Source organism: Penicillium robsamsonii (genome assembly GCF_028829455.1).
Source record: "Penicillium robsamsonii strain IBT 29466 chromosome Unknown utg000002l_segment0_segment0, whole genome shotgun sequence".
NCBI lineage: Eukaryota > Fungi > Ascomycota > Eurotiomycetes > Eurotiales > Aspergillaceae > Penicillium > Penicillium robsamsonii.
The window spans coordinates 739,445-758,915 of NW_026643220.1; the positions used below are offsets into that span (position 1 = coordinate 739,445).

Genomic DNA, 19,471 nt, shown 5'->3' on the forward strand with positions numbered 1-19,471 from the left:
ACGCTGTGACGTTTGCTACAATGACGACATTAGATTCAGGGCCATGGATATTCTCCCCTCCAGAACCAGCTGGGCCCTGCTTCATCTTCGGGACTTGCTCTCTATTGGAGATCTTATGTTGCCGGGTCATTTAATGGTTAAAATTTGGGGATTGGCGTCATAGCTGATGGACCACCTAATGTGGCAAAGCCGTTCATTTTATTCCTTGACAAGACGCTATGCATATCCCCTGGTTATCACTCGAGGTCTATCGAGGAGTCAATGGATATCTTGAGGTTGGACGACGGGGATGATGGACCGATCAGATGTACACGGTTACTAAATGTGTTTCACTGTGAATTATCGTCAATATACCATACTCCCAGTTGCAATCCTCAATTGGTCCTAGAATGATCTCAAGGCGCGAAAATAGACACAGTAGTAACCAAAGGCTTCAACGAGTTAACAGTAGTCGGCGTCCTAAAGCGGCATAAAAGTATACAAGCCGTTGAAGACACCGCCTTCTATTTTGATACGGCAGAAAATGTTTCTTATCGAAAGACAGCCAACTCCAAGGCACGTGGAGACTTGGTGAACCTGGTCATTGTGTTATTCTGAGGATATTTTGTTCTTCGACACATCCATTCTACAATATGCCTCGAGATCCGCTAATCGGACTGGTGGGAAAGGTATGTCGTTCCCCTCCAATTGTTCCACCACCCCACTGACCACTGGTGTGAGGGGCATACAGCCGTCTAGTGGAAAATCTACCACATTGAACAGTTTGACCGATGCGACTTCGAAAGTCGGTAAGTGAACCAGAATGCAGTTATAATAGACCTCGAAAATCTAATCCATTATGCTCTGAACAGGAAACTTCCCGTATGTGCGCCCCGATTGCTCTACCCGAGCATCTCCTCCTTATCGCAGTTGATCGCGCAGGCCGTGTTGACACCCGACAGCTTCACAACCATTGACCCCCAGCGAGCCATCGGATACCTTCAGATCGATTGCCCATGCATGCGACACAATGTTTCAGACCGGTGCCAGCCCAATTATGGAGGCTGCCACGAAGGGCGACGCTCCGTGCCAATTGAGTTGCTAGATGTCGCAGGTCTTGTCCCAGGTGCGCATCAGGGTCGCGGACTAGGTAACAAGTTCTTGGACGATCTGCGTCATGCCGATGCTCTGATTCACGTCGTGGATGTGAGTGGGACCACGGATGCTGAAGGTTAGTTGGGTGTGCCGGATTGAATACAATGGCGCAAATCGGGTGTTGATAAATACCTACAGGAAAGGCTACTCGAGGATATGATCCATCAGTAGACATTGAGTGGTTGCGATCAGAGATTGTGCGATGGGTGCTAGGAAATCTAATGGAGAGGTGGTACGTTTACAAGTGCCAACAATGAAACAAGGGACAAATGCTGAACTATCCTTAGGGGCTCTATCAAGAGGAGACACCAGGCCTTGAGTCAGTGAACTTTTGCAACGTTATTTACGTGACACATAACTGACTCTTAGCACAGAGGCAAACCCCGTCGACACATTGCAGAAACAGTTTGCCGGTTATGGAAGTACCCACTCCACTGTTGCGCGATTCATGGATAAACTTGCTTTAAAAGAGCCGTTGGAAGATTGGTCAAATGAGACGGTAGAGCTTGTTGTTAATGCTTTCATCGATGAGAAATTCCCCACAGTGTTCGCGTTGAACAAGATCGACCATCCAGATGCAGACAAGGTACGAGGATCTAGCTGGTAACCCTTGAATTGTTCTGACAGAAATTGCAGAACATTAGCAAAATCGCGAAAATGCAAGATCCCCAAAGCATTGTGCTTTGCTCCGCTATATCTGAGGTTTTCCTCCGAAGGCTGGCAAAGCAGGATTACATCAAGTACGTCGAAGGCAGCGAGTTTGTCGACACGCGAGAAGATTTGATCGAGATGGGCGATCCAGATGGAGGAGGCCTCAAAGAGATGGACGAAAAATTGAAAACGTATGTTCAGTGCTAGTGCTCATAGGAGGGTTGTAACCTTGCTAACGGCTTCGCTCCAGTCGGGTTGAGAACCTGAAAGACATGGTGCTGTATCGATTTGGATCGACCGGAGTCGTCCAATGTCTTTCCCGAGCGGCCGAGCTTCTAGGTCTCGTACCAGTGTTCCCCGTCCGGAACGTGGCCACATTCAACTCTGGCACTGGAACTGCTGTATTCCGCGACTGTGTTTTGGTCAATAAGTGAGTACTTCCTATTTCGAGACTGACATAGCCTGTCTAACCTCCCACAGAAACAGTACTGTCGGTGATGTTGCCCGGAAGGTGATGGGTGATGTACCTATCAACTATGTCGAAGGAGTGGGTGGAACTCGAGTCTCCGAGGATGACATTGTGGCAGTCGGGAAAAACGATGTAAGTGACCCCGCTGAACCATACAACGGTTCATTGACTGATTACCATTGCAGATCCTATCGTTCAAGGTTGGTCGGTAGACCAGTCCGTTTATGTGCTGCCTTTCCCAATGGATGATATGACATTAGTAATGGAAATGTCTTATGACCTTGTTCTCTACTCCGATTCACTATTATTACAAAATTTGGGTCGTCGACAATGAATGTGTCAAGCTCGAACAACGCCATAGAATACCACAAGATATTCGACTTTAACTGCCCTTCTGCAAAGGTTGGGACGCAGTCAGCAAAATGTAATAAACTCCCCCATCATTCATATGAACTGACCTTTGGCCGTTCGTCATTCATGCCAATGACCGGCTCTGGCGCTTTGGGATGCTCCTCTTTAGCCTTCTTCCCATACTTGGTCCCACCCCTCTCCGTAATTCCCTGGGACTTGGTGTCATCTGCAAGACCCTGGTTTGTTTTCCTTTCCCTCAGCCCAGTGGCCGCTGCCTCTGAATGTATATCCTCTGCATCGCCCTTCTGAGCCCGCTTGCGTGTGTGGTCCTCTGCCGAACTCCCTTTCCAGTCCTCGAATATGGAGTAATGGCGGATCCCAAGTGGTGCACGGAGAACTAACGGATGAATGACGGACTGTAACGGTAGGATGACCCGCCAAGTTTGTTGTGGAACAAACATGCTGTGTAGCATTCGTGGTAGAAGATATATAGTGATTGTGACCAGGGAATCACGAGTTATTATAGGTACTTGAACAGCAAGAACGTTTACTTTAACCTACCTGTTATGATTATCCACTCGGTAATATGACGTTACAAGCGGTGATATGACGTTGCTATGCTGCAATTTGATCTTGTCCAAAAAGGGTAAGTGGAGACAGGTTCTAACTCGGGACTGGGCTTATCGATAAGCAACGATCGTCATCGACGCGATATTTTAAGTAGACAAACACCAACCTCCAACTCACCTCACAATGAAGCGCGAGTACATCCCGATCGAATCCCTGCCAGCTTGGCAGCGGCTCAATGGGATCGTCGTTCAAGGTATCGCAGCTCACAAGCTTGGATCTGATCAACATGGCGCAGACAAAGGCAGTGCCCTCGTCGCAACAGAAGCCCAGATGAGCAGCGAGAACGATACAAACCCCACGATCCTCCTACAAATCCCTTCAGATCTAGTTTTATCCCTAGAGACTGTTCATAATCATGCCAAAACCGACAGGCATTTGCGCGAGGTGTTGGAGGCAATCGGCGACTTTGGAAGGGTATGGGCTGCTCTCCCACATCTACATTACAATGGAGAAAACCAACTAAGATACACAGACGGCTAGAGGAGCAATCCTCATATTCCTACTCATTCAACTATCCCATAGCAGCCCCGATCTGCACTCAGCACACGAAACCATCGGTATCTCCAATCCCTGGACCGAATACGTGAAGTTCCTACCTCCATCGTTCCCTCTGCCTATCTTCTACACGGCCGAGGAACAAGAGCTTCTCCGGGGCACGTCGCTTGAAGAAGCTCTGGATGCGAAGTTTGCATCTCTTGAGCGAGAGTTTGAACAGCTCCGCCATGCTACGGAGGGTATCGCGTGGTGTCAACGGAGCTGGTGGGATGAGAAGACTGGCACGCTGACAATTCACGACTGGAAATATGTTGACGCTGCTTATCGATCGCGCATGTTGGATCTGCCTAGAAGTGGTCTGGCGATGGTGCCTTGTATTGATATGGCTAATCATGGCTCCGGTGATGAGGTCAAGGCGCTATATGATGCAGACTCGGATGGGAACGCCATTCTTCAGTTACGATGGGGCAAGGCTATCCAGCCCGGAGAAGAGGTTACGATTTCGTGAGATTCCTCTACGGTGGAGATGGTCATTGGGGGCTTGGCTGACGTATGGCACGACAGGTACGGAGATGAGAAGCCCGCATCTGAGATGATATTTTCGTACGGATTTCTGGAAAGCGGCACGACGGAAGCACGAGAAATATTCCTCAATCTGGATATCCCAGAGGATGACCCTCTCGCCCTCGCAAAGAAGATGTTCTGCCAGAACAATTCTGGAATTCGAATTTCGGCTGAGGGGGGCTCCAAAGAACTAACGTGGGAGAGTGGGCTGGCCTGGATAGCATGCGTGAACGAAGAAGACGGGCTTCACTTCGGGATCGCACAGACCACCGACGGGGGCCGGGAGTTGGAAACGACCTGGAAAGGCGAAAAGATTCAATCAGCCAGTCATCTCCGCGAGCTACTTGCTGTGGATCCCTTGTGGGAGATTTTCCAGCTTCGTGCTGCGGTGCTGCTTCTCGAACGGCTCGAAACTCAGCTCGCTCTTCTCCAGGAGACTGAGGAAATTATCTCGAATCTGCGAGAGGACAAAGCGGCTTTGGATTCCATGTTCCGACCTGGGATCTTCACATCGATTGCGCAATACCGAATTTTGGAAGGGGAGCTGCTGGAGAAGACTGTGGACGAATTAACAAAACAGGTGAGTAATATGATCTCCCGACTGTCTCAAAGGGCCCTCTTCTTTCCAATTTCCCCCTAACTGACCATGGCCCGCAGAGAACAGAGTTACTGGCTTCTAAAACGGTGGCCGAGTATTTCCGTGCACAGACAGGGGAGCCGGACGAAGCCGACGACTTTTCATGATGCAAAATCAAGGGCCCAGATCTTGTTGGGTGTGATGAAGACCAGAGCACAGACTAGAGAAACGCAGTAGTATCCCAACAGACATGTCAAAGCATCCGAAACATTCCTAGATATCCTCTAAAGCCCACTAACAGGCTGCAGCAAGCGCGGTCCCCGCCAGATCATCTCAAAAAAGAGCCAACCCCACACCCCACGTAGCGCATCGGACTAGGCGCTACTATCGTTTGATTGTGACGAAAAGACAGAAAACCCATAAGTATGACGTTTATAGTCGAAGATCATGGAGTTGTAAAGGGGTAAACATCATGATCTACAGGGTCGGGAGTTGTATGCGGGGAAGCCAGTTGCAGGAACCTTGACTTTCCGATCTCCGCTGGACCGGGTTAGCATTGAATGCAGTGTATGGCGTTTCATAAACTTCCCCGGGTACACCGGTGACGTTAATATTACTGAAGAATGCATTTCTACAATTAGAACCAATATTGAGGAATCCGGGATGTACATCGTAGTGGAGCACAGGAGCAGAATGTAGATCGTGAATCCAACAGGCCGGAGCCTAGTGGGGCTATTGACTTACCAGCCATGGTTCGCTGATCGCTCGGGCAAAACTCGCTAAGCGGAACGAAACGGGATTTCATGACAATATCATAATTACATGTATTAATTCAATTGTCGTTATTAAACACATGGCGATTATCTTGATTATATCGAACTATGTCCCGCGTTCTTCGTTAGGCTTTCATAGTTAATGTGGAGTTAATATAATTTACACAAATCCTTTCGAATTTCAGTGTGCTTGATTGTCTCCCAGCTGATCATGGTGTTCGCCACTACAAAGTCAAGAGTACTTCACTATGAATATAAAGTCTAAAACTCTGGGGGATTTCTCGGCTGTTATGGTTAGAGTTGGATTGGATTTTGTTTTGACCTCAACAAGACCCGAGTGACCGAGAAACTCCGTAGGGTGATATAATACAAAGTACTATGTTGATCGGAAGGATTACGGAGTTATCTCGATATATTCTAGTGGAAAGTAAGACATATTAACCATGGAAAGTGACCGATCATCGGACCAAAAGTTAATGCACCCATTAGGCCAACATAGGAGACACGCGGCTGCAGAACCGGCGCCGGAGCAAGAAGTCGGGGGCGGTAATGCTTACCGCAACCGGTTTGGATCCGAGCACGCTATACTCAAATCACTATCTCAGTATGCTGTACTCCATAGTATATGTACTTCGAAAGAGGTGTCACTGTCCCATTGAAAGCCATGTACATTCCCTTCCATATCAGCCAAGGAGTTTGGAATGTGGAGTGCGGGGGGACCGGGAGGATCTAACCGTCATAAGAAATGTCGAGGAAGAATCCGGGGGGCGAGTTTGCTCTGTAGGCAAAAGAATCACCAATAATAACTCGAGGCTCAGAATTTATTTAAAGTGAATATGTAGGTACGCTTTCAATACCAATTACCACTGAAACAACGGCGAGCTCATTGGCGCCCGAGGAAGGTCAGCGGGCCCACTTTAAACTGACTCAGCATTGGCGTGTCCCCATCTTCCCGAGTCCCTCCCCATGTTTTTAGGCCTCTTTCTGCATACTCTTATTCGAACTGGAGATTCTTTTAATTCTTTAGTTGCATTGTCTCAATATCAAGAAATCTATACGGAGTGTTACCTCTACACTTTTGGCTTCCAAATACAACCCACTCTACCCCAGGCGGCCCATGTGCCCCTTCTGCACAACATGCCTGGTATCTTGCCTATGAAAGTGATCAAAGTCGGTGGGACTGGCACAACGAGCCGTATCGCCCAAGCCTGTGACCGATGCCGGAGTAAGAAAATACGTTGCGACGGTGTTCGACCTTGCTGCTCGCAATGCGCCAACGTGGGCTTCGAGTGCCGCACCAGCGACAAACTGAGCCGCCGTGCCTTCCCACGTGGATATACCGAGTCGCTCGAAGAGCGAGTTAGGAGTCTAGAATCCGAAGTCAAAGACTTGAAAGACCTCTTGGATGAGAAGGACGAAAAGATCGATGTCTTGTCCCGGATACATTCGTTTACGCCACCGCATCGAGCCACCTCTGCCCGGTCTCCCTCTGCCTCTGCGACAGTGAAGTCGACCACTTCGGATTCATCGGGTGGGGTGTTTCATGTACAGCGATCGATGGCCCGACCATCCCGGCAGTCGGAGAACCCTTTTGTAGGCTTTTCTAGCACACTGGGATTTGCTAGTATGTTATACGTTTCCCTTTTAAAATGGAAATAATGAAGTTAACTTACATGCGCAGATGTCTTTACCGATAAGCTTGTCAGTGAGGGCAAGTCGGCAACAAAGATTCCCATAGGGGCGCTTACTGCCTTGTCTACCTCGGTATTCCAGAGTTCCACTAACCAGGCCGTGAAAACACCACCCCGCTTGGTGTCGGACCAGCTGATCAACATCTTTTTCCAAGAATGGGCGCCGCTGTACCCTGTAGTACATCGTCCCACCATTCTGAAAGCTTACGGCCAGTATCTCAACAATACTGGGACTCTCCGGCGCGATCCCCATGTGATGGCGCAGTTGAACCTGATTTTCGGTATCGCTGCACTTTCGTCAATCTCGCGGACCAACCAAGACCCGACTTTCTTCGAAGAGAACTGGTCAGCCACCCTTGATTCGCTCTCTAGTGAAACGTCAGTTTCCAGCCTGCAGTGCTTTGTTCTTGGTCAGATCTACTGCATGACCAAAGGCGACTACCGCACCTTGCTTCGCTATCGTGCCCTTGGTGTTGATATATGCCACCAGCTCGGCATGCACGAAAACCAAGAAAGCTCGACCAATCCGCTAGATGACGAGACTCGTAAGAAGGTTTTCTGGTCGCAATATGTGCTCGACCGCTTCTGTTCCGCACTTACTGGACTGCCGGTCCTTTTGCGCGAAGAGGATATCGAGACTGAGTATCCGGTTGATGCGGACGATGAGAATGTTACAGAAACAGGGTTTTTGCCGACCCTTCCTGGCGAATCCACTCGGATATCCAGTGCCCTCGCTCTCTTCGGAGCTGCAAGAATCTTGAACAAGGCTTTGGAGGATTTGTTCCCTTCAAAATCTGGTTACGATGTGTACGTTTCAAAGATGCGCTCAGTGGCAGGGCAATTAGATGAGTGGCTGTACACGTTGCCGCCACATCTTCGTCTCGAATTCAGTCAGGACAAGCCTAGCACAAACGTCACGAGTAGTCGGTCCCCGCTCCTGGTAAGTCCCAACATTAATTCATTGATGTTTTACAACAAAAAAAGAAATACTGACTCCACCATAGTCACTTGTCTACTATTTCATTCGATCTTTGATCCATCGCCCGGCTGTCTGCTACGCCGACGGGAACATTCGCTCTCCGTCTGCCCTAGTGCTGAGCGACTCAGCAAAGCATATCATTCAGATTCTTGAATTGCTCGATGAGAGGCGTTTGTGTTTGTCTGTTTGCATTAACAGGAAAGAGCTTTTATTCTTTTCCGGGCTTGGACTCCTTTGGCAAATGCTTGATGTGAAAAGCGATAGCAAACTGGCCAAGGATAGCCAGAAATTGCTTGGAACCGCCATGCAGTACCTCCAGTCAGAGTCGAGTGTAGCAGCTTCTGAATTCGGCACGCTGTCTAACGCCCTGGTTTCTGTTGACGACGGAAGACGCTCATCGATGAGCAAGCAGCACCACCCGGAAATGGTAGCACCAACACAGAAGCCGAACAAATCCCCCAAGAAGCACTTACAGGCCTTGAAGTCTCGCCTTATCGCATGCTCCACCCGTGATAAGCAACCTCCCAGCCAACCTTCTCCGCAGTCCTCTCGACGGAACACAATCTCTGGAACCACACCCCCACTTATGGCCCAGTCGCTCCGCTCTCCTAGTTGGAGCAGCCTGCCCCTCTCTCAACCTGACTACCTTTCCGCTCCACACTACCTCAGCGACAAAGGCCACTCCCCCTTGGACCTAGCTTCAGACCCCCGCCTAGCCGTATCCTTGGGCTACGACCACCAACGCTCCATGTCCTGCTCTACGCCCTCCGACCCCACAGCTGGCGCCATCACAATGGCTGACTGGGAATATGTACTGAGCGACATGGACCGCGGGTACTCCAACATATTCACAGGCATCTACGGCGGCAAAGAATGCGGTGAAGACCCGGGTCCGTTCGCCTCTATTGCAGCAGAATACGGCCGCAAACCCAACGACTCATCCCTTGTCAATCACCCGCAGAGTGATATCCATGGCCTCTCGCCCGAAGCGTGGTCCGCCAGTAGTGGTGACTTCGTACATAAGCAAGAACATACTACGCAGAGCGTTCTGAGCTATTCGAGTGAGAGTATGGGGAGTACTGAGGAGTCTCTGGCGCCCTATCCCGATGTCCGAGTCTGTCCTGAGGATATCAAGACCATCGATCCTTTCCATGGTTTTGCTATGCATGGTGACGATGAGGTTGATGAGTTTTCTCTGGTCAATGGCTGGGACCGACGGCTGGCCGTCTAATTATGTAGCGTTGGGTGTGTTCTTTTCTGGAAGGATTTGGGGTTTGAAATGGCTTTCCGGCTTTCTGTTCTATTCATGATACCTGTGGATTTCGGGCGTTTATTTTCTCTTTGTTTTGGTCTGCGTCTTTCCTAAATCTATCTTTGATCTTCATCTATCTTTGATCTTCCCTTATGCTTGCAGCCATTTTTGTCTACTTTCGCTGGTATATAGCAAAGTTTCTTGGGATGGCAACGCCTAAGATATCGCGTACATATGAATTTGATGATTACGGTACTCTTTCTATCACAACAAGTCTTGACTACATCCGAAGTAGATCTGGATATAGGTATAGGAATCTTCTAATCTGTGTCTCAGCGCGAAAAGAGGTACTACTTAGGAACATACCGAGCATGTATGTAGTTCGTAAAGAATCTTGGCCCCATGCATGACCCATTCAGCCCGGATCGAAATTGGATGTACCCGTGAAGCTCCTTGGAATTCTAAACATGGAACTAGGGTCGTTTGAACGCCAGCCCTAACTTGGCAAGGCCAAGAATATTAGCCCCTAGAATGATATTACTTGACAAGTATAAAAGATATGATAAATTCAGTACTATGAAACTCTCTGACTAGCAACAAAGCAGGATGAATGCGCGAACTTAGAGTAAATAGTCAATAATGCAAGCTTATGGAGGTTTTCTTTGTCGATCTGGTTATATCTGACGTGGTGTTCGGACTAGCTATTTGACATTGCCCTCTCCATATAATGTGTATTATGCTACATCACAAACATTCCAATTTGCGAATTTGCGATTCAAATTCTCACAAACCTATTAGAGCATGAAGTTTGCCAGAAATGGATTTACTGAACTATAGATGGGACCATCCATATGGTTCTGCATCCGTCTCGTCTCCACACGACCCGGCCGGGAACTAAATATCGTGGAGCTAGACACTACAACATTTAATTTTCAATCAAAGTAAAATTGAAAAGAAATGTATAGCTTGCAGAGTGCAGAGTAATATTGCACTTTGAGTTGCAACGTAAAGTCAGTATTTGGCTTCTTCGATTATACCGCCACCAGAAACTACATGTCAAGGTGTATGTCCAAGTAGATCTTAACATAATCCGTCGCCTGTGCTGTGCCAAACACGTCAGTCACCCACTTAACCAGCTACGAGATCCTACCTTGTCATTCCGGCTAGCGTATCGTCTCATCGTTAAGCCTCTTGCATAACCGATAGCGTCTAGAGGACGTCATTTGTGATGGCGATTCCCCATAACACTCCACCCACGATCCTTTTAGTGATCATATGTCTATACTGGGGCCCTCCAGGGGCCCACGGATTGTAACTTATTGATACATTCAGAGCAGGCAAGACATACTGGGTTGCATTCTATAGGGTACAGGTAGCAGTTACTACACATGAAATAGTAGAACCACTGGAGCTCCCGAATTCCATGATCATCGATGGCTACAGGAGTGTCATGTCCCTGTGCTCACTGACTTTGGAATTTTTTGCGGTAATAGAAATCAATATAAAGAGGGTCACAATCCATTCTAGTAATCTACTCACCATACGATCATCAGATATCTTTTCCAACAATGCTGCGGACACTATCCATCGAATACCTGCTATTATTTGTTCAATTTAGTCATTATGCAGCTGGTCTAGTTCTCACAGACGACGAACGGGCTTCCATGTCATCGGGGCAACGCGAAAATGTCAACACCCACTCAGCCCGGACCCTTCCTCTGATACCTCAGCTTGGCATATCTTTCACTTGACACCATGGGAGACAAACTCTCCTGGAGAACATCGGGCTACGAAAGGGCACTTATTCAGGCATCTTCCAGCTATTCTGGCCCGATGCAACTCAAATATGCCACCGGCACGGCGTCTTCGCCCCAGGTTATGATCGGGCATAAAGGTCGCTGCCTCCATTTCAGTCAAGATGGCATTGCGCAACTGGCGTTGGAATCGTACTGCCAGCCTATCTCCGCAACAATTGTCCGCCCTGTTCAGTGGCGAGATGTTGCAGGAAAGGAAGAATGCCCTTCAAGTTTGTTAAAGGGATTTGTGAAGAAAGTCGGGGATGATATGAAGAACAGCAACAATATCCATGCGACAGACTGGATAGATACCGCTTGGTAAGTCATCCCGGTTCTGGCCTTGACCTTGCATGACAATCGATTATAGATCCCAGTTATTGAAATCAAATCCAAAGCGGGTATGGCAACGAGGCTCTAGACTCAAGTGGTTGTTTCTTTGGCGCTTCGCAGGCTTGTGTGGCGAAGGAGCTCTGGTGGCCGAATTGTTAGGGTTTTTTGAAGAAATAGTGAAAGAATTAATAGTTTCCGAGGAACTGCCGAATGGAAATGGATTACTGTTTTCCAAAGTACGCAAGAATACTTGTATTAGTCACTTGCATGTGCCCGGGTATTTAATTTCATCCCATCGATTCCACAATCTTATGAGAATTGGCTTTACATTTTCACCAGTCTTTCTAAACTCACTCTAATAGCCTAAACGGGGTTTGAAGGGTTCGTTACTCTCTGCGCTTGTACTCACGCTAGGAAGGCTCGCTCTTTCCTTCTGGAAGTCCCTTTGTCTTCGCCAGAATTCACCTCCGATATATCAAGTCCAAATGCCGCTGAGTCAACGGGGGATTGGCTGTATGACCATCGGTTGACCCCTGAACAATGTGCCTAAACAATGTGACGGATTTACCGCACGAGTTTATACTTCGGAGGGTGAAACCAGTGCGACCTGGGGTGACCAAGCGCGAATAAATATGCTCACCCAGTAAGCAATACGGGGTTCGGCTTCCGAGAATTCCTATAAATGTCACTCTTCAAGGGAACATCACTCACCGTTTGTACCTCATCTTCACCCTACATCTCCCAGGATGAGACCCGAATCAAAATCATATCTCAAAATGGGTGCATGGAAGGAGATCCGGCCTCGATTTTTACCAGCTATAATCACCATGTTTCTTCTTCTTCAGGTACTTTTCTTGGTGAACATGTGTTATCTTTATGCAACGCAGTTCCGAAGTACCACCCGTTATCACAATTTCAACGTGCTTTATGTTGACTATGATGGCGGTATCATCGGCAAATCGGTGTCAGATTCTTACCACCAATTACGAGGAGATGGGTTCCCAACCTTTGTGCTGCAATCTTCTAATAGATATCCCCAACCAGAGAATATCCGAGAAGCCGTATGCAGGGGTGAGTACTGGGGGGCTGTGTACACCAGTCAGGGTGGATCAGCTGGTCTCGCCTCGGCGTTGGCAAACGGGTCTCGCCCGCCGGTCTCGTTCACTTACATCTGGAACGGGGTGAGATACCCAGTGTTCTCACAAGCCGCGGTCTACTCCAACATCTTGAAACTGATTGAAATCACACGGTCGACATACCACGCCAATAATGGATCTTCCATCGCCACGTCAGCCGACCTCTCTAATCCAACCACCCTTAAAGCTTTCCTCGACCCGATCTACGTGGAAGAAATCAATATCAAGGACACGGAACAAGGTACCCGAGTTTTCTACAATACAGTATCCATGGTGATGCCCATTATCCAGCAGTTCTTTTTCATGTTGGCGCTGAACGGCATATCAACCCATGTCGACGCATTTACCAAATTGTCCTGGAAAGCTAACGGCCTGATTCGCGCGATTGCCTCCATCCTCTACACCCTCACGGGAGGACTGTTAATGACCGGCTATATCTGGGCCTTCAGAGAGGCCTGGGGCCAGCAAGGCAGTCGGTTTGTGTTGACTTGGGTTACTCTGTGGCTTCTGATGCACATAAACTTTCTGTTTTTCGACATCACGACCGCTTTCATCCCGATTCAATTCATGCCGTTTATTGTTCTGACGTGGGTCATTCTCAATGTTGCGAGCACCATCAGCCCATTTGAGCTGAATCCGGGTTTCTTCCGCTGGGGCTACGCTCTTCCCTCCCATGAGGCATACCAGGTTCTCATCCAGATCTGGTCTGGTGGGTGCAATAACCAACTCTATCGTGCACTTCCTATTATGTTCTCATGGTGGATTGTCGGTGTCTCCATTGCAGTGTATGCGATGAAATACCGTTGCAAAACTGCGGTAGCTGCCCAGGAATCCTTGGATCGCACACGTCTGGAAACTCAATCCGAACCTAAACATGAGATAATTAACGAGCCAATGATGCCACTCGGTAGCTCCAGTCGCGAATTTGAGCAGAATGGGGACTCAATTGAGCCAATTTCACTTCATCGTGTTGCTTAAGCAGGGAACTACCCTAATGGAGGAGGCTAGTAATGGAGCTCATTTGAAAAACTGGAAATTGACGGAAAAGATGAAGGATAGAATATGTCTTGCTTAGCGATGGTTTGACCATCATCGGTAGATGTATTTCAAGTACACGAATTGAGAGAAATTCTCCCATCCCAAATTGAATTGTTACTGGGGGCCCACGTGTCTCAAGTTTTTCTTGCAGGTTCTCTGAGCCGGAGTATGTCCGATTGGATAGATCATCTCTCTATGGGTGACACTGAAAACGGCGCAGTCACAGAAAACCTCTCATGACTTTCTACACTGGTCTATTTGCCTATCAATACTAATTACAGCTTTACTTCGAGCAAGCACCTACCACCATCGCTAGCTCACTTCTTAAAATTGTACTTGGGCAAGATGATCTCTCCAAAGAGTAAACATTAAAGGTGGGGCCGACGGATGCCAAGCTTTGTGGCGGCCATCGTCATCACTTCCCCGGATCCTAATGATGACATCGTCCTAGGTACTCAGGTCATTCCCTCGGCAATATTATTGGTCCCCGGAATGATCACGAGGCTTAGGAGGCCGAGACTTCCACGCCACTCATGACTTGAAGGTGTGGAGTCTGAAATTTATATCCTGACCAACAGCAACGATAAACCACTCGGGTAACCCATGGCTGAACCATCGAACCGCCAAATGCGTGTCGGACTCCCCGGATTTTCTCTTTACTTACGAAAATAAGCGAAGGCCATCAATCGCGCATGCTCGGGTACTTGGATCAACGTGTCATCGGTATGATGCGGCCTGCCTGGATCGGTAAAAGGTCCGTTTCTCGCAAATTCACGATTCGGCTTCGGTCACGCTTTCTTGGTTAGGCACTGTATAAGAAAGGCTGATCCGGCACAACCTGGATTTCGAAAATTAGTTGCTGGATAGGAAATATTACAGCCAAATAGTACTCGCTGGCACCATGTTCGATAAGATATTCAAAAAGCGTCCGCAGGACTGCTATGCAGACCCTCAGGTCCCTAGGGACTCAATATCCACAAATGAACACGAGAAAGGCCCCAATGATCTCGTCGACACGCCTGTTCCGCTGCTCACATGGCGCTCATTCACCATGTGCATTCTCGTCTCTATGGGCGGTTTCCTTTTCGGTTACGACACTGGTCAGATCTCCGGGTTCCTGGAGATGAAAGACTTCCTTCATCGCTATGGTGAACCTCAATCGGATGGAACTTATCATTTCAGTAATGTTCGCTCGGGTCTCATTGTTGCCTTGGTAAGTGGTGTGCGTTTTGCCATTTCTTGCTTATATACTAACACACGCAACAGCTATCAATTGGTACTCTGATAGGGGCTTTAGTCGCAGCACCGATCGCTGACCGCTTAGGACGAAAGTGGTCCATCAGTTGGTGGTCTCTGATGGTGTGTGTTGGAGTCACCGTTCAGATCTCCTCGCCTTTTGGCAAGTGGTACCAGGTCGCCATGGGTCGTTGGGTTGCTGGGCTCGGAGTTGGTGCAATTTCTCTGCTGGTACCTATGTATCAAGCCGAGTCAGGACCGAGGCACATTCGAGGCTCGCTGATCAGGTATGTTGGGCAACTACCCTTGGGGTCATTTCACAATGCAATTATCGCCGTCTAACTCTTCCCAGTACATATCAGCTATTCATTACACTTGGAATCTTCGTTGCAAATTGTATCAATTTCGGAACTGAAGCTCGCACCGACACCGGTTCCTGGCGTATCCCCATGGGTATCACGTATATTTGGGCCATAATCCTTGGTATTGGCATGATGTTTTTCCCTGAAAGTCCACGCTACGACTACCGCAACGGCAAGAAGGATAAAGCTAAGAGCACTCTTGCCAAAATCTATGGTATCCCTCATAACCACCGGGCTCTTCATCTCGAATTCAATGAAATCAGACAGAAACACGAAGAAGAGAAGCGCAATGGAACGGTCAGCTGGATTCAGTTGTTCCGTACTCCGACGATGGGGTATCGGGTGGCTGTTGGCGTCATGTTGCAAGCTCTTCAGCAGCTCACAGGTGCTAATTACTTCTTCTATTATGTGGGTTTTGAGGTTTTCGTATAACATAGAATAAGGACCAGCTAACACCTACTAGGGAACAACGATCTTCAATGGTGCTGGAATTAAAAACAGTTATGTCACCCAGATGATTCTAGGCGGTGTCAACTTTGGAACGACCTTCCTTGGCCTCTACCTGATCGAGCACTGGGGTCGACGCCGTTCGCTCATAACCGGTGCGCTATGGATGTTCGTCTGCTTCATGATATTTGCCTCGGTGGGCCATTTCTCCCTAGACCAAGAGGACCCAGAGCGAACAAAATCGGCCGGTGTGGTTATGGTCGTCTTTGCCTGTCTTTTCATTCTTGGGTTTGCCAGTACCTGGGGTCCCATGGTGTGGACGATCATCGCCGAGTTATACCCCTCGCAATACCGTGCGCGCGCTATGTCTCTGGCCACTGCATCGAATTGGCTCTGGAACTTTCTCCTTGCCTTCTTCACTCCTTTTATTACCGGCGATATTGACTTCCGCTTCGGTTATGTCTTCGCCGGATGTCTTTTCCTTGCTGCGGCTCTGGTTTACTTCGCCGTTATCGAGGGACAGGGTCGTACACTAGAGGAGATCGATACTATGTACCGGATGGGAGTGAAGCCGTGGAAAAGCTCGAAGTTCCAGTTCCCTGCTGATCCAGATCTTACCCAGGACTCGAGTAAAGATGAGAATGCTCCTGGATCGTCTCATGTTGCTGATCCTAATACTGAGCTACGAGAAGATGGGTCGTGGATGCCTGAGACACGAGCGTAATCATGAAGGTGGTTGTAGGGTTCTACAAAGTGTAGTTATATATTTCAGTTGTGCATGTATCAATAGTCTTCCTTGTTTTTCTTTCAGCATGCCATTGTTTATTCAATTAGTCGTCTACTTCAAAGCGCTAGCTTGCAACCTATATTGAAATCTCTCCCATGCTATTGCTATTGTCCTGTGTGATATCCCTAGAGGAATGAGTCAATCTCGTCTGTCGGTGGCTTCTTCACAAGAATTCCATCCAAGTAATGCGTCAATCCCTCCAAATCACCTAGTTCGCCCACCCATCCGATATATTGATCGGGGCGCACGACCACCAGCGCTCCAAGAACCCGATCAACTCCCCACTTCTCATATGCTGTTCCATCACAATATCGATCGAATATGCAGTGATCGTCACACCAAATCTTATCATATGCCCATCCTTTCACCGGATCGAACGGACGCAGAATCTCTGGGAAATCAAAGAATTCTATCTCTTTCCACGGCGTAGTATGGACGGTGAGAATATCAATAGGACTATTGAATCGACCAGGGACCTCCAAGTAGCGATCGAGTGGTGAAGTATTCGATTCAGACTGTCCAGCCAGAGCCTGGGTCAATGTCTCAATGCGTTGCTTCTGTATTGGGTGCCGTATATCCCCAGCTAAAACCAGAATGCGGAAGCGTCCATCGCTTTCCAACGACCTTGTTGTCCATAGTGTAGTTCCCTCAGCCTGATTGCGAAGCTTTACCGGCCGGACTCTCTCCCCGGGAATAATATACCGTGCAAAAGCGAATTCAGCATTGTCTTCAGCCTTCCAAACAAGACTGCTCGGAGGGTAAAACACCTTCCATCCATCCGCAAAGTCCTCAAACTTCTCTGCAATAAGGGCCATGTCTGAAGCTTTCGTATCCACTACTTCAGGCTTCCGATCATTAAACATAGGCGACCAATTGCGATCCAATTCAAGCAACATTTCCGCAAGCGGGTGTCTTTCCGAAGCATAAGTCTCAAGGACCTCAGGCTTGAGAGTACCCGCCACAGAAAGAGCAATCTTCCACCCAACATTGAACCCATCCTGCAAACTCATATTCATCCCAAGCCCCATCTTAGGCGAGTGCGTGTGTACCGCATCACCAGAAAGGAAAACCCGGTTATCCTTGGTGGATTGTGCGGAGATCCGCTGTCCGACTTGGTAGACGGTCCACCAGCTGTATTCCTTGAAGTCAAAGGTGAAGGGGGCGAAGATGGCTTGCAGACGCTCTCGGATTAGATCCGGCGTGATTTTTGAGCGGTCGAACCGGTCGGTTGTGCCCGCTTCGCAAGTTTGAACGGGGACGTAGAAGCGGACTAAGCTGCGTTCGCGTGGGATTACGAGGATTGTGCCTGCGGCGTTGGTCACGATGCTTAGGCGGCGGACGTCAGCTGTTGAAGATTTGAGTTAGTGGATGTTGTTAAGAGAGTAGTGTAGGCACTAGGTAATACTTACGGAAGTCGCTGAGGGGTATCACGTCTATCACGCCCCTGTATACACGGTTATATTAGCTGCTGTGGCATGGTTGGACAATGAGCATCACTAACCATACATGGTCCGTGTTAGATCCCTCCACGGGGATGCTTAGCTGTTTTCTTGTCCAGCTGTGGGCACCATCACACCCGATCATATACTTGGCTTTAATAGTCTCAACCTTGGTCTTCTGTGGTTTTTTGCGTTGGGCGAGATCGGCCCAGTCATCAGGAAGCAAGTTATTGCGGTTTACCTTGTTGCCAGCAGCTTCAGACCTAGCTTCGACTTTCGAATCCTCTTCACCAAGAACTCGGACCTTGACTGTGATAGGATATGAGTTTGGATCATTCCTCAATTCCTGGTCATATTCCAAAGATTCAGCAATCACGCCATATTCCACGTCAAGATCAGAGTGCTCCCGAATACTATCGAGAATGAACCGCTCAATACGTCCCTGGGTCAAGCATGTATTGGAGAATGGTGACTCATCGACCCTAGAGATATTAATGTGAGCCTGTCGGACAAGCTTGTCCTGTGGACCTGGAACCTATTTGGTCATAGCATCGTCAGCCAAGCCATAATCTCGGCGCAAAATGAGTTGATATATACCCAAATGTTTGCCGCGGTGCTGATAGCTCCCTCCTGTATAACACGGTGTTGGATACCCATGCTGTCAAACAACTCCAGCGTTCGTGCACGAAGCCCATCTGCGTGCCCTATGAAGATCTTCGTGTCACGCTTGTCAATAATACGTGCGCTGACTCCATAGCGAGCCATCCAGTAGGCTGCCATCAAGCCGGATGGACCGGCGCCAATGATGAGTCTGCGAGATGTTATTAGACCGTGTTCGGCAAAGGTAGTAGAGAAATTACACATCGGTCTCGGACTCAGTATACTTATCTTCTCTATCCATGGCGTGCGACAGGATATCTCGATATATTTGAGCAGATGCTGAATGGTGACCCGTGTATAGAAATAAGGATAATGGGACCATCCAATACAGCAGCCCTTTATATAAAGGAATATGGACATTCTGGGCTAGATGGCCCTAAGAGGGACTGCCCCGTAAGCTGACTCAAGTTACAAACAATCTCAAGGTCTAGGGTTGCAAGAATTCCAAAATAGTTCCTAGTCCAAGGGTGTTCCGTGTGTCAAGTTGTACAATAATTTCCCTCGTAAGTTTGACATGTTTATCACGAGTCCCGATCAATATACTTTGATATCTGACAGAAATCTGACTGTATGAAAAGTATGATCAAATTCAGTACTATGGAGCTCTCTAACTAGCAATAAAACAGGATAAATGCGCGAACTTAAATAGACAAAATCAATAGTCAATACTGCAC

General features: G+C 48.3%; 9 protein-coding genes across 9 annotated transcripts; 7 read left to right on the plus strand and 2 right to left on the minus strand.

Moving 5' to 3' along the window:
* Positions 1-632: 632 nt before the first annotated feature.
* Positions 633-2,488, plus strand: N7447_003527 (Ygr210 GTPase family protein; the record flags this gene model as incomplete). Its single annotated transcript, XM_057227802.1, has 10 exons — positions 633-668; positions 739-788; positions 891-1,210; positions 1,273-1,366; positions 1,422-1,453; positions 1,509-1,720; positions 1,771-1,976; positions 2,036-2,215; positions 2,266-2,386; positions 2,440-2,488. 10 exons carry the CDS (start codon positions 633-635, stop codon positions 2,464-2,466), a joined length of 1,278 nt encoding a protein of 425 aa, XP_057087143.1. The 3' UTR covers positions 2,467-2,488.
* A 148-nt stretch (positions 2,489-2,636) lies between these two features.
* Positions 2,637-3,066, minus strand: N7447_003528 (uncharacterized protein; the record flags this gene model as incomplete). The annotated part of the gene is made up of 2 exons (XM_057227803.1): positions 2,637-2,648; positions 2,713-3,066. 2 exons carry the CDS (start codon positions 3,064-3,066, stop codon positions 2,637-2,639), a joined length of 366 nt encoding a protein of 121 aa, XP_057087144.1.
* A 145-nt stretch (positions 3,067-3,211) lies between these two features.
* N7447_003529 (SET domain-containing protein) lies at positions 3,212-5,038 on the plus strand (the record flags this gene model as incomplete). The annotated part of the gene is made up of 5 exons (XM_057227804.1): positions 3,212-3,251; positions 3,330-3,649; positions 3,708-4,234; positions 4,295-4,874; positions 4,952-5,038. The coding sequence occupies 5 exons, from the start codon at positions 3,212-3,214 to the stop codon at positions 5,036-5,038; spliced, it is 1,554 nt and encodes a 517-aa protein (XP_057087145.1).
* Positions 5,039-6,781: 1,743 nt separating this feature from the next.
* On the plus strand, positions 6,782-9,545 carry facB (C6 transcription factor FacB/Cat8; the record flags this gene model as incomplete). Its single annotated transcript, XM_057227805.1, has 3 exons — positions 6,782-7,268; positions 7,326-8,275; positions 8,340-9,545. 3 exons carry the CDS (start codon positions 6,782-6,784, stop codon positions 9,543-9,545), a joined length of 2,643 nt encoding a protein of 880 aa, XP_057087146.1.
* Positions 9,546-11,321: 1,776 nt separating this feature from the next.
* Positions 11,322-11,684, plus strand: N7447_003531 (uncharacterized protein; the record flags this gene model as incomplete). The annotated part of the gene is made up of 1 exon (XM_057227806.1): positions 11,322-11,684. The coding sequence occupies one exon, from the start codon at positions 11,322-11,324 to the stop codon at positions 11,682-11,684; it is 363 nt and encodes a 120-aa protein (XP_057087147.1).
* Positions 11,685-12,468: 784 nt separating this feature from the next.
* N7447_003532 (SNG1 family protein) lies at positions 12,469-13,806 on the plus strand (the record flags this gene model as incomplete). Its single annotated transcript, XM_057227807.1, has 1 exon — positions 12,469-13,806. One exon carries the CDS (start codon positions 12,469-12,471, stop codon positions 13,804-13,806), a length of 1,338 nt encoding a protein of 445 aa, XP_057087148.1.
* A 341-nt stretch (positions 13,807-14,147) lies between these two features.
* N7447_003533 (uncharacterized protein) lies at positions 14,148-14,403 on the plus strand (the record flags this gene model as incomplete). Its single annotated transcript, XM_057227808.1, is given in 2 exon segments — positions 14,148-14,227; positions 14,241-14,403. Coding segments are annotated over 2 exon segments (243 nt in total), but the record flags the coding sequence as incomplete, so codon positions are not given.
* Positions 14,404-14,767: 364 nt separating this feature from the next.
* N7447_003534 (sugar porter family MFS transporter) lies at positions 14,768-16,635 on the plus strand (the record flags this gene model as incomplete). Its single annotated transcript, XM_057227809.1, has 4 exons — positions 14,768-15,079; positions 15,133-15,389; positions 15,455-15,872; positions 15,928-16,635. 4 exons carry the CDS (start codon positions 14,768-14,770, stop codon positions 16,633-16,635), a joined length of 1,695 nt encoding a protein of 564 aa, XP_057087150.1.
* A 188-nt stretch (positions 16,636-16,823) lies between these two features.
* N7447_003535 (putative phenol 2-monooxygenase) lies at positions 16,824-19,038 on the minus strand (the record flags this gene model as incomplete). Its single annotated transcript, XM_057227810.1, has 5 exons — positions 16,824-18,043; positions 18,108-18,142; positions 18,200-18,672; positions 18,735-18,948; positions 18,998-19,038. The coding sequence occupies 5 exons, from the start codon at positions 19,036-19,038 to the stop codon at positions 16,824-16,826; spliced, it is 1,983 nt and encodes a 660-aa protein (XP_057087151.1).
* Positions 19,039-19,471: the final 433 nt, after the last annotated feature.